The 18,840-nt window shown below is 41.5% G+C and overlaps 1 protein-coding gene across 1 annotated transcript; it reads left to right on the top strand.

Moving 5' to 3' along the window:
- The first annotated feature begins 7,127 nt into the window (after positions 1 to 7,127).
- On the top strand, positions 7,128 to 18,822 carry LOC150091887 (acetylcholinesterase-like). Its single transcript, XM_090377331.1, has 3 exons — positions 7,128 to 7,284; positions 14,959 to 16,436; positions 18,415 to 18,822. Exons 2-3 carry the CDS (start codon positions 14,983 to 14,985, stop codon positions 18,695 to 18,697), a joined length of 1,737 nt encoding a protein of 578 aa, XP_090233457.1. The 5' UTR covers positions 7,128 to 7,284; positions 14,959 to 14,982; the 3' UTR covers positions 18,698 to 18,822.
- Positions 18,823 to 18,840: the final 18 nt, after the last annotated feature.

Here is an 18,840-nt window from a genome sequence, read left to right on the forward strand (position 1 = left end):
ATCCCATCTCTATTCCTACCTCTGTCAAAACCTAATGGTTCTATTGCAACCTCACCTATGGGAAAAGCGGACATGCTTGCATCCTACTTTCCGAGGAGCCACGTAACTCATAAATTTACTGTCCTTTCAATGTATATTAATGACCTTCTTCCATTGACTGGAAATCCTATCAATAGTTTTGCTGATGATAGCACATTACCTTGCACTTTCCATTTTCAGAAATCTTGCTTGCTCAATCAACTTCAACTTCTCGAATATCCGCTACCAATTCCTTAAATGTCGATCTTCAGGTAATTGTCCAGTGGGGCATAGATAACTTAGTTGATTTCAACCCTTCTAAAACTCAGTCTTGTCTTATATCTCGCAAAAAGGATTCTTCTGCTCCTATGCTTATCTTTAGTGACACTCCGATTTCTCGGCAAAATGATACATCTCTTTTGGAGACTACCCGGACTTCTAATCTCTCTTGGCTCAAGCACATTACAAACATTGCTTCCTCTGCATCTAACAAACTTGGTTTTCTCTTTCGCTCTCGGCGTTACTTTTCTTCCAAACAGCTGCCCACTCTGTATAAATCGCAAATCCGCCCTGCCATGGAATATTGTTCTCCCATCTGGGGTGGTGGTGCCCCCAAAACCTCTCTCAGGCTTCTTGATTCCATTCAGAAGAGGGCAGTTAGGTTAATCAATGATTCATCTCTAACAGAGTCTCTCCACTCGCTTTCTCATAGACGTACTGTTTCTGCTGCATGCCTCTTCTACAGATACTTCCATGGGTACTGTTCTTCTGTATTGGCTTCTATAATTCCAGCTCTCTTTCAAAACAGTCAAAGCACATGCCGCCACCAGCCAACATCCATTTACTGTCCAACTTCAAACCCACAGAACCAACTTTGTATCTTCCTCCTTTATTCATTCAACTGCCATTTTATGGAAACCTTCCTTCGTACGTTTCTTTCTTGGGGTTTTCATAAAGAAGAAAAAAATATATTTGATAAAGAAATGAGGATCCTTTGACGTGTGCAGGGTATTTTAAATGTACGAGTAGAACATTTTTAAAACACAAACAGAACACTTCCCGATTGTGGCGCCATCTGTTATTATTTCAGCGCATTTTCCGAATATCAAAGAGGACCATAATGCGTTGTTTTGTATTTACTACTGAAGCAGTGCCGGATTTATGCAGGGGCTAGCAGGTCACCTGCTCGTTCTTTTAGTTAGAGGCGCCAAATTTTACAAGTAATGAAAAAAATATATATATATCTTTAGTAAAGGGGGCGCTGAAAATCTTTCTTGCCCATGCATAAAAATACCTTGGTCCGGCATTCCACTGAAGATCTGTAAAATCGGAATATCTCGGTATTGCACTACTTCCGGAACAGACCGACCATTTACAGAAAACGCAATTTACAAGTGCTATCGTATAATGAAGCCTCATGGCCTTGTTAAGCCTTGGAACAGATTCTAAATAATATGACTGCATTTGTGACGTCCATTAGACACACTTTTAACAGTGACGCCATCTAGGCCGAATACTAAATTACAAAACTAATGCCTAAGTTCTTTAAACTCAGCGTTCGTGGGTAGCTCAGTTGTAGGATAGTTGTTCTACTTAGTGTTTGGAAACGATATCGGTTCGAGTCCTGTCGATGATATGAGTAATTTTCAAGGATATTTTTAACAACGAAGTTTTTCATTTAGGGATTAGAAAATCGACCACAGATACATGCAATTAAACCGACATTATATGAAAATCCTCTTTGATGTCGCAATATAGCCTAATTTGCTAATGCGCCTAAAACACCTGCAGCAATAACAAAACCATCCTTTACCAATCTCGTTGGCCTTCTCTCTAGGCGTTTCAGCAGCTGTACGATGTGGTCAGACTATTGTCTTGTACACTGGAATAATCACCGCATTCTCCCACTATCAAAATACGTATATATCATTGGCAAAACTCCATGAACTGTCCTGGTAGCTTGTGTGTACTGCTCTCCAGTGTTCCTTAATTTTCTTGTACACCTGATTGCCTGCAAGTGACTTATTTCAATTCGGACCACGAGGCAATTGTTGTACTTTTACACATACCTGATCCAATCTTCAATCTTTTGAATTCAACTGATACAAGAGTAATAGTTAGTTCCAGATTTTTGAGCATTGCTAAATGTGTTGTGGATAATTCTGCCATCCCGTGGTTAGTCTTAGAAAATAGAAATCTCGAAATTGCAGTGAATTTGCTTACTCGCGATTGCAACCTTTGGAGCATCAAAGAAAATCTTCATGATGCCTCGGTAGAGAGCACGGTGGACTCCCCATCTTAATATGAGTTTCAAGTTAAAACAGCATCTGCAGAAAACGTGGAAGCAGTCGCAAAGTATTCAACACAGGAGAGCTTACTCTAAAGTCGGCTCCCAACATTTAACAAGCAGAAATTTCAGGAATTAAGAATTATATGGATATAACCCGTCTTCTAACCTCTTCTGTGGTGTCTTCAAGCGTGGTGTCTTATCTGGGCTATTGTTTACGGCGTGTGTCTCCCCACTTTTTGAGTGGAGGCATGATACTTTATGTTATGCAGATGATATGAAGTTCCTGATATTGATTTCTCCACACGATGACCATCTTGTGATAACAGCATCAATTAATAACGTACTCCTGGAATTTAGAAACTACCTCAATCAGTTTGGAATAAAAAGAAACACAGAAAAGTCCGAATTTATTATATTCATCTTAAGAAAACTCCTTCTTATATTCAGCCAACATTGTGTAATTCTCCTATCCCCGTCGTCAATAAACATGCTGATCTCGGGGTTGTTTTTGATACTAATCTCTGCTTCAGTAACCACATGGACAAGCTGCTCGCCCTGGCAGCTCGTCTCAGATGGATTGACAAACAGCAATTGCATTATAATAACTAAAATCACAACTACCAGAAACTCTCTACTTTTACATGCTGCAGAGGTATGGGCAACTGCTGCCTTCTAGCACAATTAGGCCACTTTCTTCTCTCAGTTTTGGCTCCTAAAATGGGCCATAAACTTCCTTCACAGTTAAGGATAACTAAAATGGCTGTTTTAATGCAAATTCACAGGCTCCCCACGCTGACTAGGGTGAATCGCCTTACTACGACTGTCAAAATCGTTGGCTAGATTTCGGCACCATCATTCTAGGACTTGTGCTGTTGGATAGCCCTTCAGAGCGACTCCAACTCTGTGCCCACATCTCATCGTCTCTATCTATCCGATACGTTTCTACCTTTTCAACTACTCTCATGTGCCCAGTCTTTGGATGCTGACCTTAATAAGTTTGCTTTTCACAGGGAGTACAGACGGTGCATCCTTGAATTGTACTTCCCTATCCCCGATCCTTCTCCTCGAAGCTCGTGTTAATGCTGCAAGCCAACAATACCATCTGACATGAAGATTGCTTACTAACTTTTCAGTTTTCCACCTTCTCTGTACATAGTTCTTTCTGTTGTGAGCTGTATTTCCTTTTATGCGTCCACATATGCATTTCCTCATGTTTAATTTATCAATGTTCTCTGTTTATTATTATTATTCATCCATCTCTCTCTCTCTCTCTTACATATTGTATTATCACTGTTAACCACTGGACTAGTGGCCGTGAAGAGCAATATTGCAATGTATTGTTGTTGTTGCTGTTTTGGTTTTTAGGAGCATTAGCAACTAAGGCCATATTGCTTAGGGATTTGCGGTGGTCATTCCCTGACCTTTCCGCATCCTCCGTATTTGGTGGTGACGGGCTCGAACCCCGGTCTAATCAAGAAGCGTGTGCTACTCACTGCTGCTCCTTCCCATCTGGTAACGGAGGCGCCTTTGCAATGTATTGATTTGTATTATTATTGCAAAAAAAATTTATAAGCACAGTCAAAACTAGGCTTACTATGCGACTACAGTCTTTGAGACAGCGAATTGGTACCTACACCTGGAAAGTGACAAATCTTGGGGCTTGGTGATCCAGAATGATCGGGCAGCAGAAGTAGTAGATTAGATAGACAAAACTCAGTACTCTACTTCCAAGTTAAGAAATATTAGTGGGTCATTCAATTTTGAGGGACACTGGGAACATATTCAATAATCGAGACAGGTGGATGGGATGTCTACCAGGTTCAGACGATGCTTTATTTCATCTTTAGAGGGTGATCATAAGTATTCTTAAAGATGAACTAAAGAAGCAAGTGGGGTCCCTCATGGATCAGCACTCGGGCCTCTCTTGTTTATTGTCCTAAATGCTATTGATTGTGGGAGTACTGGCGAGACTATCGAAGTGAAAACGTAAAGTTTAAGACGGTGGTTGGTGGTTCAAAAGGATGTCCACCGACTGCAAGTAAGAACTGAAAAATGGTAGCTAAAGTTTAATGCTACCAAATGCGAAATATTGCACTTATAGTTTACTGACTAGTGAGAGAGGAAGTTGAAGAAAATGAATATGATGGAACCAGTACCAATTTATTTCTCCTGAGTTCCCCACCTTCTTTCAGAATTTCCCAATGGCATCACAGCTGAGGAAGTAGTCCTCGTAAGTACCACAGTTGATAGAATCGCTATTCTCTCCACACCACTTGGAAACGACCTTGAGAGTCAATGCCTTGAGAAATTTCATGGATATTTTTCACCACGTGCCTAAATTAGTCGGCCCCGGGCATGAGTGGCGTGGATTTTTCACCCTGAAACCATCAAGAAAATCGACCACAGAACATACGGCGCAATATAGCCCAAGTTGCTGATGTGCCTAAAACTCTTCCCCCACCCTAAGGAATTTTTATTTCAGGGTGCTCCAAGATGAGAACTGGTTTAACCAATTCTTCTCAGACAATTTGGCTTAGCCACTTACAAAGAATGAATATTTTCAATACAAGCTCTAGATTATAAAGAGGATCTTCGTCACTTGGATTCTCGCCAGCTAAAATATGCCCTTCAAATTGACACTGATGACTGGTTGCGTCATCAAGAAAACTCTTCGCACCTTTGTAGTCTGCACAACTTCCGGTAAGAGCGCGAAAAACATGTAGTAGTAGTAGTGACATGTGATGCAAGAAAGCAAGTGTATGAGCTTATGCAGCATCATTAGTAGTAGTAGTAGTGGCATGTGATGCAAGAAAGCAAGTGTATGAGCTTATGCACCATCAGCCAGAAAAAAAAAAAAAATTACACCATTCCCTCCAAATGCCTGTCCAGTTCCTCCTCAAATTTATTCAATCTATCAACTTCCACAACGGGAGAGATGGAAGTTTCTTCCAGCAATTAACCACCCATTGACCAAAGGCAAATTTACGCACATCTATTCTACATCTGTCTTTTCTCAATTTGAATTTATGCCCCCTTAAATACGTAATCTGAACAAGTGGAAGGATCCTACCAGAATTTAGCGTGCTCAACCCATTCAAGGCCTTATACACCTCAATCAGATCACCGCGCAGGTGCCTAGTCTCCAGCCACTGCAATTTGCAGAACTTAAGCCTCTCTTGGTAAGAGGATCCCTTCATTCCCCTTACAAATCTTGTTGCCCTTCTCTGTACACCCTCAAGCAAATCTACATCCTTCCTAAAATGAGGCCTCCAGACCTGTACGCAGTACTCAAGGCGTGGTCTGACCATTGCCTTATACAGAGGGACAATCACCTCCTTTTTCCTGCTAGCAAAATTCGTGTATATCATTGACATAACCCCATGACTAGCCCTGGCAGCCTTTCTGCATTGCTCAGAAAACTTCATATCTGACTACACAATTACTCCCAGGTCTTTTTCATTTTCTACCACCTTAAGTGTAGTACCACACAGTTGATACTTTTCTTTCGGATTACTTCTACCCATATGCAGTACTTTGCATTTGTCAAGGTTAAACTCCACTTGCCACTTCTTAGCCCATCTGCCCAAATTATCTAGATCCTGTTGCAGTAGCACACTGCCATTACTGTCATTAACAAACCCTGCCAGCCTTTGTATCATCTGCAAACTTCGACACTATGCCTGATATACCGTCATCAATATCATTGATAAATATACAAAACAACTATGGACCCAACACCGAACTCTGTGGGTCTCCACTAATAACACAACAGTAAATTTAGAATTTACTGTTGGTCACATCGTCAGTTTATCCCACTGTACAGAATTTAAAAACTGTCTGAGACCACTGTTTCTTTATTTTTCATAGCTCTGCTGACAGAAGGGTAAATGTTTCCTTCAGCCATCAGTTCAAGTTACCAACTATCTGTCTGTGATTATGAGCCGGCCTGGAAAATAAACAGTCCTTGGTGCAGTACTTCCTAATGATTAACATTTTCAATAATCAATATTTCAGAATTAAAGAGAAGACTGCAAATATAAATATATATAAAACAAAAAAAAAACGTTTAAATACACAGAGTGTCCAGTTTATTAGACAAACCGGCGTAACAGCGTACCTCCTAAAGTCTAAGAACAGTTGGAGGCTTGATTCTGACATGCGTTTGATGGCAGCACATGATAATTTTTCCTCCTGTCTGGAGGAAAAATTACAATGATCGACTACTTTGCTTTAAATTTCACGTAAGCGTTCCTTTTATAAAAAAAAAAGATGTCGGCATAGTTGTGAAACCCGATGTTTACTTTCACGGGTAAATGGTTCCCTTGATGAACAAGTCAATTGTGTGATTTAACCAAGCATAACTGCAGCCTCGATGTGGTCATACCACTTTGTATTTCCTCAGTTCATAATCGACTGCTGCTCCTGTTGCCTTGCAGAAGGTGCTGTGGACTATTATTTGGATATTTGTTTTTTTATGGTAAACATCTCTTTTAAAGTTGAAAAAGGGGATAAGTCCATTGAAGATCACCGTAATTAGAGATAATACTGACGTATATCTACAACTCAACTGTCCATGATTTGTACTCGAAAGCCTTTTCGAATTAAGGGGTATTTCAGCCCACCGATTTAAGCAATTAACCAAGGAGGAAACAGGGAGATCTACAGTGTTAATCTACATGTGGCATTTTGGCAGTATGACGTAATGTCTATGGACAAATCCATTTAAGTTAATAGGGAAGGAAGCTTCAACTATTTCACTCCGCCCACACCACTTGCAGGAATGACTTTTATTTCGCTGTTTTCCAAATGGAAAGGGAGGGGACAAGATGGTTCGATTAGCAGTGACTGGCTGAATTGCAATAAAAGTAGGAACGCTTTCCTAATCTTGTCGCTATTCACCTTGCCAAGGAGAGGACATTTTCCATTAGAGCCTTATTCAATCTTCAACTGTAGACTTCGTGGTATTTTGGTTTCGGGTAAGTACAGTTGCCTTTATTACTCTGAAGTATATTAACCGATTTCTTATCTGTATAAGAACCTGAGACCGACTAACTCAACCACTGAGTGATAAAAGTTCCTCACGTCATGTTTATTTAATAATGTTTAAACACGCCATGTTTAACTAATGATATTAAGAGTAGGAGAATTACTTAACAAGAACAGGTCACTGTTGAAAAAAAGCCGTGAATTAGGGTTGAATTTGAAAGTGTCTGCAATTCTGACCAGACATGATAGAAAGGAGTATATGATGAGAGCCCTGTCGATCAATTCGGCCCTGGAAAGATTGTGCAAGGCTCAAGGGGTAGAATTTTTTTCAGCCTGGTCTGTACTTGTTAACAGAAGGGACTGCTTCTACAGGGATGGGATACACTTAAATAGAAAGGGTGCAAGAATATTTGCTGATGCTATCGAGGCAGTGTTAGGTGGGCAGGAAAACTGCTAGTTTGGGGGGGTATCGAAAGACTGATAGATTAACAGTGGCCACTGCAGAGGTGAAAGTGATTCTTGCACTGCTTTTATTGGAATCAGCAGAAGCCTGAAAAACAAGTTGCAGGATATTTCAGAGACTGCTGGAAGTCATTGTGGTACAAGTAAACACATGTGTTGTGTTAGAGTAGGTAAGAATAGAAACAGGTGCATGTATACTTGCGTGTACACCAATGTAAGGAGTTTGGTAAATAAATTTGATGAATTTCAGGTATTGCTCAAAACATCAAAGGCAGATATTGTTGGGATATCAGAGACGTGGTGTCACACAGATATAAGGAATGCAGAAATGGAATTTGGAGAGTACAATGTGTACAGACAGGATATGAAGGGAGGAGGGGTTATGCTATTAGTTACGAAACACATAAAATCCAAGGAAGTGAAGCCAGTCGACATTGCTGGACAGTGCAGTGTTGAGTCAGTTTGGTGTGACATAAGCATTGGGAGATCAAATTTGAGAGTAGGAGTGTGCTATAGGCCTAATGACTCTGATGAGTATAATAAGAAACTGTACAGGGAAATAGAGTGGGCCAGTAAATCAGAGAGTCTTATAATGAGGGATTTTAATTTCGCAGATATTGACTGGAATTTGTGGGTTGGTCACTCACACACTAGGAAGGTTTTGTGGATTTATTAGATGATTGTTTTCTACATCAGCATGTTCGGGAGGTAGAGGGAGTAATACTCTTGATTTGATTATCAGTAGTGATTCTTCATGCATTAAGAATCTGCTGATAGAGGAACCACTAGGTGGAAGTGATCACAGAGTGCTGAAGTGGGATTTACTGGAAGAAGTAACTACCATCAGGGGTTAAGGGAAGGGCTATTGCTTTCGTAAAGCCGACTACGATGGTCTCAGTCAGTGTTTAAATTCTATACAGTGGGACCAACTGATGATGTTACCAACAGCAAATTCAAAATGGGAAGCATTCAAAGAACTTTCTTCAAGGGAAGCATTCAAAGAACTATTGTTCAAGGTTTAGTCCTAAATGGATGTCCGATGATCTAATGAGACATGTGGCAGAGAAGTAAAATGCATGGGATATATATAAATTAACACGTGACACAGAAGCCTGTGATAGATATAAGCTAGTCTGTAACCAAGTTACGAAGGAGGTTAGCTGGCCGGGTGGGTAAACTGCCTGCCTGGCAACCCAAAAATCGAGGGTTCGAATCCCGCCTAGGGCTTGGATCAAAGTACTGCAAACACCGTGGGAGGTGCATTATGGCCACAGAAGCCGATGCGCCAACAACTAACTAAAAAAAAAGGAGCTTAGGCAGGCAAAGACAGATTATGAAAAATCCTTGGCAAAGAATGCAAAGAAAAACAGCAAAGAGTTCTTTACTAATGTCAATTCTAGAAGGAAGGGGGTGAATCAGATTGGTCCACTTCATATCGATGGTTAAACTGTTTGTGATCCTGCTCAGGTGGCTAACAAACTAAATTAATATTTTTCATCGACATTCACACATGAGGAGTTATTCAGCAAGCGGAATGCCAGAGGTGTATTCAATTCTGACAGTAAGCTAGAGAATCTTGTAATAACTGAGAGTAAAGTGGAGGAGAAATTGTTGAAGATAAACACAAGAAAGGCACCCGGGGTGGATGGGATCTATCCAGTTATATTAAAGGAGGTAGCAAAGGAAGTAAGCAAACCATTAGCCATAATTATGAAAGCTTCCTTGGACTCAGGGGAGGTACCCATAGGCTGGAGATGTGTAAATGTGACCCCAATTCACAAAGGAGGATCAAAGGCTGACACAAGTAATTACAGACCTGTGAGTTTAACTTCTGTTCCAAGAAAATTAATGGAGGACCTGGTTAAAGAAGCACTGCAGGTTCATCTAGACAAGACTTCAGTTACAGCTGGGACACAGCATGGTTTTGTTAAGGGGAAGTCTTGTCTGACCAATTTGATTAGATACTATGATGCAGTCACAAAAGCGCTAGACGCAGTGAATAACTTTGATATCATATACTTGGATCTTAGAAAGGCTTTTGATACTGTTGCACATGGAAGACTGCTGCACAAATTGGAGCAGTGTGGCATTGGAGGCAAACTGCTGCTATGGATAAAGGGGTGGTTGAAGGGGAGAAGACAGAGAGTGGTAATCAATGGACACTGCTCATCGTGGACTAATGTTATTAGTGGAGTCCCTCAGGGTTCAGTGTTGTGTCCATTATTGTTTTCTGTATTTATAAATGATGTTGATGATGGTATATCAAGCTTAATGTCCAAGTTTGCAGATGATACGAAGGTTGGCAGGGCTGTCAAGGACACTACTGACGCTATGCTGCTGCAACAGGATCTGAAAAGGTTGAGCAGATGGGCTGAGAGGTGGCAAATGAAGTTTAATATTGACAAATGTAAATTACTACATATGGGAAACAGCAACGCCAGACCAACGTATGAACTCTGTGGTACTACACTGATAGTGGTAGAGAATGAAAAGGACCTGGGGGTAATTGCGCAGGGAGATATGAAGTTCTCTGGGCAGTGCAGACGGGCTGCAAGAGTAGCGTAGCTCATCGTGTCTTGTCAATGATGTACAGGAATTTTTCTAGCAGGGATAAGGAGGTGATTATTCCCTTGTATAAGGCAATGGTCTGGCCACACCTTGAGTACTGTATACAGGTCTGGAGGCCTCATTTCAAGAAGGATGTAGAGCTGCTGGAACGAGTACAGATAAGGGCAACAAGATTAGTGAATGGAACAAAGGCTTAAGTTTTGCAAATTACAGTGTCTGGAGACTAGGCACCGGCGATGTGATCTGACAGAGGTGTATAAAGTCTTGAATGGTTTGAGCATGCTCAATGCTGATGGGATTCTTCCTCTTGCTCAGAATAATCACCTGAGAGGGTATAAATTTAAATTGAGGAAAGACAGATGTAGAATAGATGTGCGGAAATTTGCCTTTAGCCAGTGGGTAGTTGGTTGGTGGAACAGACTTCCATCCCTTGTTGTGGAAGTTGATAGCCTAAATAAGTTTAAGGCTCAGCTGGACAGGTATTTCGAACGACGGGTGGATGAAGTGGAAGTGTTTTTTTTTTTTTTTTTTTTGACTGATGCTGCATAAGCTTGCTTTCTTGCATCATATGCCTCTACTAATGCTAATGTTAATGCTAATGCTAATGCTAATCATAAGGTTTCCTTCTCTACATCTTGAAAGCAAAGAGGGAATGATACAAAATAGAAGCCCTCGTGGATAGCACAGTTGGTAGATTCGCCATCCTCCCCACACTGGGTGGAAAAGACCTGAGTTCGTGAATGACGTGTTATGGGCTTTTTCACAATGTGACTGAGTTAGTCGGTCTAAGGCTACGGTAGCATGGTTTTTTCTCCCGCAAAATATGGTTTTTCGTCCAGCAAACAGAAAATTAACCACAGGACACGCGCTATTTACAGACAGTATATAAAGAGCAATATGGCCTTAGTTGTCGATGCTCCTAAAACTCTACAAAAACAACAAAAAAATAGAATCCATCTCACTGTGAGATTAACAAACGCATTTATGTTTAAATTAACACACGACTTGGAACTAAAAGATAATCACAATTTAAAGATCCTATGCTTATGCACTGAGTGATCACTGAATTATTATGACCACCTACCTAATACTTCGTAGGTCCTCCTTTTGCCCTCCTTACAGCAGCTATCCGAGGTGGTATTGATTCAACAAGATATCGGAAGCGTTCGGGAGGTATGGGCAACCAAGCTGTGTGTAATGCGGTCAGCAATGGAGGTATGGTGGTAATTAGTGTATCAAGACGCCTAATATGCTTTCGGTAGTGTCCCACAAGTGCTTTATGGGATGGATATCGGGAGAGTTCGGAGGCCAATCGATATGCTGGAAGTCAGAACTGTTTTGGCATGTTCCTCAAACCATTCCTGAACAACAAATGCCCGATGGCTGGGCGCATTGTCATCTTGGAAGACACCATGCCATTCGGGAAAAAGTATAACATAGTTGGGTGTACACAGTCAGCAAGCAGTTGACAATAGCAGAGACCACTGATACGTTGTTCCACATGCACTAGGGGTTCAAGTTCTTGCCATTGAAACATGCTTCACACCATACAACCGCCTCCACCGGCCTGCACTTTTGATACCATGCATGTTGGATGAAGAGCCTCATGTTGTTGACGCCAAATCGGTAGACGGCTATCCACGTTTTGGAGCAAATAACGTGACTCATCCGATCAGCACACCTCCTTCCAGTCTTCTACCGTCCAACTTTCATGCTCTTTGTACCAGGCCAGTCTTTTACGCCGATGAACCTTGGTTAGGAGAGGATGCCGTTCTGCTGGTATAGCCCATACGTGCGAGCGTGCGACGCATGGTCATGGCAGATATTGTTCCGGGTTAGCCCATGTTGTACTCGGTAGTCAACTCTTCAACAGTGCTGCGCCTGTACGAGTCGTCGAAACCGGCACTCACCTCTCTAACATCAACCTTTCGCTGACCTTTGCAGTTTGCCGTCGGGTCATTCTTTGACCATTTTGGCGCCAGTCCTGGTACACTTTAATTACGGCGGCTCTCGATCACCACACCAGTTCAGCCGTTTGGGAAATCGAGGCACCAGCTCGTCGAGCACCCACAATCTGTCCTTTATCAAAGTCCGATAAATCCTTCCCTTTACCATAAGGCTGGGAATTTTACTACCTACTGAACCATTGCCACCTTATCTATGTTACGTAAGTGGACTAACTGCGCACTCTCGTGCTTCACGTGGTCAACGGGTCGCATTCCGTTTTCATATGGGTGGTCATAATTCAGTGATTACTCAGTGTATATATTAAGGTAAATGTTTACACATTAATTAAAACGTGCATTATTATTTATAAAATGGCGTTAATAGATAATTAAATGTCCGTTATGCGATTATAAATTATCATTTGGTAGGATCCCAAGTTAACCAAGAAGCTATAACCACAGTAGCTTGTGCGCCATTAACACACACACACACACACACACACACACACACACACACACACACACACACACACACACACACACACACAAGTTCCTTCGCATCAAATAAATACTGTACACTCTCTTAAGGCTTCTTAGTCGATCTGGTAATGGGTACAGACAGGTGATCGTTCATGTAAACCCCTGGCTTGTAACCGTAAAGGGTGTTGTGTACAGCAATGTGCCTTCTGTATACAATAACTGTGGTAATCGTGCTGGCCATAGCATTCTTTCGGTATCTTCAATTTCAACGTATTCTTCCAGCACTTGAGCTCCATGTGCAGTGGCTTTATTGTGCTTGAAAATAAAATCTGGGCCAACTTCACTCCTAAAAAGTCGCACGTAGGGTTCGAGGATCTATTCTCGGTACCTCTGCGCAGCTACCGTACCCCTATCAAAAACATGAAGAGTGGTGCGGTCGTTGATCATTATTCTTCCCTGAATTGATTGACAAAGCTTTCATCACATACTCCCTCCTATCGTGTCTGGGCAAAACAATGTAGATACTTTCAAATTAACCCTAACTCGCGACTTTTTTTCAACTCAACAAGTACGGATCAATTGACCCGTACTTGTTGAGTACATCCACAGATTTCCTACTCTTACCAGTTAATTCTAACTAGGGGGTTTCCGCTGTGTTACCTGATGATCAAACGCAAGCTCTGGTGTTGATGTGGAAAGCTTAAATCTTCGAGGGAATCCACCCTGTTCTTCAAGCTCTCATAAAGGCCCATAACCCTGACTGGCCGTCTAACTTCCTCACACTCTTTAGATTGAGTACACACAAAGACATTCCCTGAAAGAACAAATATAGACACGTATAATTATAACCCAGTTTAATGTAAAATATACTAACAGGCAGTAGCTTTCGAGACTGGTGTGTCTCTTTATCAACTGAAATTCAAATACAAATACAACGGATAAGTGCAATGAGCTGAGTGAGGCACGTTAATCATGTGCCATCGTTGTTGCACGGACGTGCGCTGCTTTTACTCCATTGATCATCTAGCATTAAAACGGTTGTCTCTAGGATGGGGTGGAGACGTATGCCTTTGTGGTGGTTAATTGCCTTTGAATTGTTTAATATGTTAAGTGACTCTAGCCATAGGCGGTGGCGAAAGTGTCGTGAGTGGTCTACTATTTAAAAGTCGCGTTTGGGATCAAGATCGTGGTAGGTGGCCCAAAAATATTCCGCGACTGCGGACTGGTCAGTTTCGGCAAGCCAGATTGCTCTGTCATGTTCCGTAAGGCGATCTTGGAGACGCCTTGATGTTTCTCCTATGTAGCGACTGTCACAGTCTCTACAGGTGATGCGATGTACTACATTGCTGCGTAAGACAGGTGTGACAGGGGTCTTCACACTGGAGACAAGTGAACGTAGGTTCCTGCAGGATAACTGCACGCATTTGATGTTTTAATTCCTAAGCACCTTTGAGATCCGTCCTGACACGCCTGGATAATAGGGAATGTAGGCGGACGATATACCGTCTTGGTTCGGTGGTCTTGGGTGGGATGTGAGTTCTTGTGCCTGTAATAGACACCTGCTTAGCACATGGGATGGATAACCACATTTGGTTAGGTCCGCCTTCACACGGGAGATCTCGTTACGCCTAATTGTATCAGTGCTGGAATGGCTCCAAGCCCTGGAGAATAGGGTGTGGGCAGTGCTATTGAGATGACTTGGTGCGTGGCCGGATCTGTAGTTAGTGAATTGTCCGCAACACATAGGTTTGCGGTATGCTGAAGTCTCTAGATGTGGGCCTACGCGATGCACTAAGACATTCAGGAACGGGAGCGCATCGTTGACTTCTAACTCTATAGTAAACTTGATGAAATTAGATTGGGAGTTGAGGTATTCCAGTAGTGCTGTTTCAGAGCCACGTGGTATTACAGTAAAAATATCGTCAACGTATCTACACCATGTTGTAGATACCATGTTGTAGACACCATGTTGTAAGACATTTCCTCCGTCCCTTTGACTATATCATGTCTCGTTTCTGATATTTACAAACATCAAAGCAGTACATTTCACAACGCTGTGATTCCGAAGACAACCATCCCCCTCAATTCTCCTCCGAGCCATGGTAGGCCAATACCTTGAGCCTTATATCTGAATTGCAAATAAATTAATAAATTCATTAATACATTCACTAACCACTAACAACGTTGATTTTCTTTATTTTCTTGCAGGTCGGTATCCTTTGAGACTCACCGATGAAGCTGTTCTCCATCATTTGCCAACTCTTTGCATTGTGTCAACTGTCACGTGCAGATCCTACTCCAGGGCCAGATGACTTGACTGTACAAACAAATAGTGGTCCAGTAAGAGGTTTCAGCCTCACTACACCTACCGGAAAATCTGTCGTGGCATTCCTAGGGATACCGTATGCCCAGCCACCAATTGGTGAAAATCGTTTCCGTAATCCTCTACCAGTCACACCTTGGACGAATGCCATTGATGCTACCAAAAAGCCATTGACTTGTATTCAGATCCTCTGTAATCAAACCAATGAAACTTTTCCAGTTAGCGAGGACTGCTTAAAACTCAGCATTTGGGTGCCCACGCCCTGGCCAAATAAAACCGCTGTGATGTTTTGGTTACATGGAGGAGGATACATAGTATGGAATAAATATGATGGTCAGATTTTGGCATCAGAAACAGGGGTAATAGTAGTTGGCATTAATTTCCGTTTGTCCTCTTTAGGGTTTTTGAATTTAGACCACCCAGAAGCTGCTGGAAATATGGGACTTTATGATCAATTGATGGCACTGAAGTGGGTTCGGGAAAATATTCAGTACTTTGGAGGAAATCCAGACAAAATTACTCTGTTTGGTGAAGGTGCAGGGTCAGCAAGTGTTAATTTCCATCTGCTTTCTCCACTGAGTCGAGGTCAGTTCCACCAAGGAATTATGCAAAGCTGGAGATTTACAGATTCATGGCCACTTTTAAGCAATGAGGTAGCAATACAAAAAGGAATACAGCTTGCTCAGGCTGTCGGGTGTTATTCTTCTGATATGGACGCTACAATAAAATGTTTACGTCAAACAGATCCATTAGAACTTGTAAATAAAGCAGAATTATTTGATTCAAACATTGGTCCAGGATATGCTCCAGTAATTGATGGTAGCATAATCGTAGAGAATCCTGATAGCAGCGGAAGTCATAATTACAAAGAAACGAACGTACTTTTAGGTACAAATTTGGATCCAGGAGCATACTTTATTTTGCTTTTTTTCTCTGATGTGTTCCATTCTGAAGATAACCTTCAGGTCAACCAGGCGGACTTTGAGGACACTGTTGAAAAATTGGATCCATACAAAAATCCTCTATCGAAAAGGGCAATCATCATGTTTTACACTGGTTGCAAGGATCGCGATAATGGTACTAGGAATGCGTATTTGGCCCGAGACATCATGGGAGACGCATACACAGTATGCAAAAACAACCGATTTGCTCAAGAATACACATCATCAGGAAACGATGTTTACAAATACGTGTTTTCTCATTTATCTAATTTGCACGATTACACAGAATGGGAAGCAGTAACAGAGAAAGACGAGATCCCCTATGTGTTTGGATTTCCTTTAATTGAATCCAAATATCAAGAAGATGAAATTAATCTCTCCCGTCGTATCATGAAATATTGGTCGAACTTCGCCAAAACAGGGTAAGTAAGTAAGGTCCCGAAATATTTGGGAGTTTTCATATATTGATGACTACAATAGAATTGATAATGATCTAAAAAAAAGTAAAATATGAAGGTGAGTTAAACGGAAAAGGAGTAATTATTAGACACGTTTGCATATTGTAAGGCTCTCTTGTGTTTTCTGTATCCTTTTGTCAGCATACAACCACACAACTCCCAGTTGACGGATTTTCATTCCAGGACGAATTCAGAATATTATTCTTGTTCTTTCCCTCTACACCAAACTTCTTCCTGTGAACCGATTTCAGGCCGCTGCAAGGCTTCCCAGCATGATCTGCCCAGTGTTTAAGAATGTTTTAAATTCTTTGGCAGTGATGATTGATGACTGACATTTCCTATCTGCGTGCTATATCGCCGGATCGAAGTGCCTGCAGAATGACTCATCCACAGTCAATCTGCAATCCAAAAAGTAGTTGTCTACTTCATCATATTGAGTTAGTTTGCCACGGCGTAATTCCATTCGCAAATGATTCTATTCAGACAGTTGGAACCCAACTGGGTGCATATTATATGTACTGCAATCTTTGTAATGGTATAACCAGACCTATGATTGATATCCAGCTGCCTGATCACATGAGCAGCTTCGCACTCGATCCTCCCCTATCATGTGCCAAGACTACAGTTTCTTCTGTAATAACTATGTATATCAGCTTTACTTGGAGACTGTTGCCTGTAAATTGTGTGTTCCGAGATGGATGTTCTGATTGCTGGACGAAAAATCCGAATTCCGGGAGGAAAAGCCATGCCCCATTGTCTGACTAACTCAGCCACATTGTGAAAAAGGCCCACAAAAATACATCACATCATCGAAGAAACTCGAACTCAGGTCTTTTCCACTCGGTGTTGGTACCGGTAGGAGGATGATCCTATCAACTGTACTACCTGCCAAAGCACTTAGCAACATGGTGTCTAATAGTACACCCGTGGGCGACACATACCTTCTCCATATGCAGCTGGCCCTCCTGGATAGCGCAATTGATATATAATCACTGTCCACCGAGTGGAAAAGTCTTGAGTTCGAATCCCGTCAATGACAGAAGAATTATGCCATTATCACGTTGCAAAGTAGCACGCTTTTTCTTCTATCAAACAGCAAAATCAAAGAGATCTATTACATATGGCGAAATTTGGTCTAAGCTGCCGATGCGCCTAAAACCATACAAGCAACCCAACCAACCTTTGTAAAGAACTGAATTACAATGTGCGCTATCTTAGATGTACCAATCATTGGGTCTTTGCTAGTAGCACTATGATTACAATCATCTTTCGCTTACAAGTGGAAAAGGTTTGAGTTCGAATTCCATCAATAACTTGTGAAATATTTACTGACTTTTTTTTTACACAAAGTGGATGACTTAACTGGTCTTGGGAGTGGGTTGCATGTTTTTTCTCCCTGTAACTTGGATTTTTCTTCCCGAAAATATCAAACCGATTGAAAATGCTGCGCAATTGCAGTCATAATATACTGATGCCACATAGCCTGTTTCTTTGGAGCTTAATAGACAAATCTTTCAGTGTGAACACTATTACGCCCTCGTGGGTAGCACAGTTGGTGGAATCGCTGTGCACCCCACACTGGGTGGGAAAAAAATTGAGTTCCGTGTCCCATCGATGATGTGAGGAATTTTAATGGGCCTTTTCCACAATGTGGCTGAATTTATCAATCCTATAGGACTGTGAATTTATCCTATTGTTCAATACATGGTTACAATCAATCTGTAATATTACACCAGTGCTGGCACGTAATTTAAAATTAAACGATTGAATTCTTAGTTGCCTTTGACTCACCCTCATATGCTGAGAGACAGAGCGAGAGAGCAAGAGAGAGAGAGAGAGAGAGAGAGAGAGAGAGAGAGAGAGAGAGAGAGAGAGAGAGAGAGAGAGAGAGATGTTATTTAGGGAATATTTTCGGTTTAATAAGAATTAAATATGTTTTTAGGAATCCCAATGAGTCTCCTGAGGGAGGGAATGCGGAAATACCATGGCCACTGTACACAACAAAAGGCGAAGAATATTTGTACCTTAATGTCAATGAAAATACCGTAGGTTCAGGACCACGCAAACCCCAATGCAAATTCTGGAACTACTACCTACCAGCCATGATGAAATCTATCAATGAATCTTCACCGTTATCATCAGAGATTAAGAATTACCTTTCTGAAGACCATGATGGTGGATGCGATCTGCAGTCGAAGCTTGAGTCCTGGTTTCCTTCGGAGTGAACAGTGATTTGTAGATGTGTTCTTTACCTTTCACCAATTATATTCCTGTGCATAAGCAATACGAATATATACTTGAAATAAAGAAGGTGTTTCTGGAAGATATATTGGTGGAAAAATTCTTCTGCAATGTTCTGATGACATTT

Source organism: Mastigoproctus giganteus, chromosome 1, assembly GCF_048544385.1.
Source record: "Mastigoproctus giganteus isolate SK-2022 chromosome 1, ASM4854438v1, whole genome shotgun sequence".
NCBI classification, from domain to species: Eukaryota; Metazoa; Arthropoda; class Arachnida; order Uropygi; family Thelyphonidae; genus Mastigoproctus; species Mastigoproctus giganteus.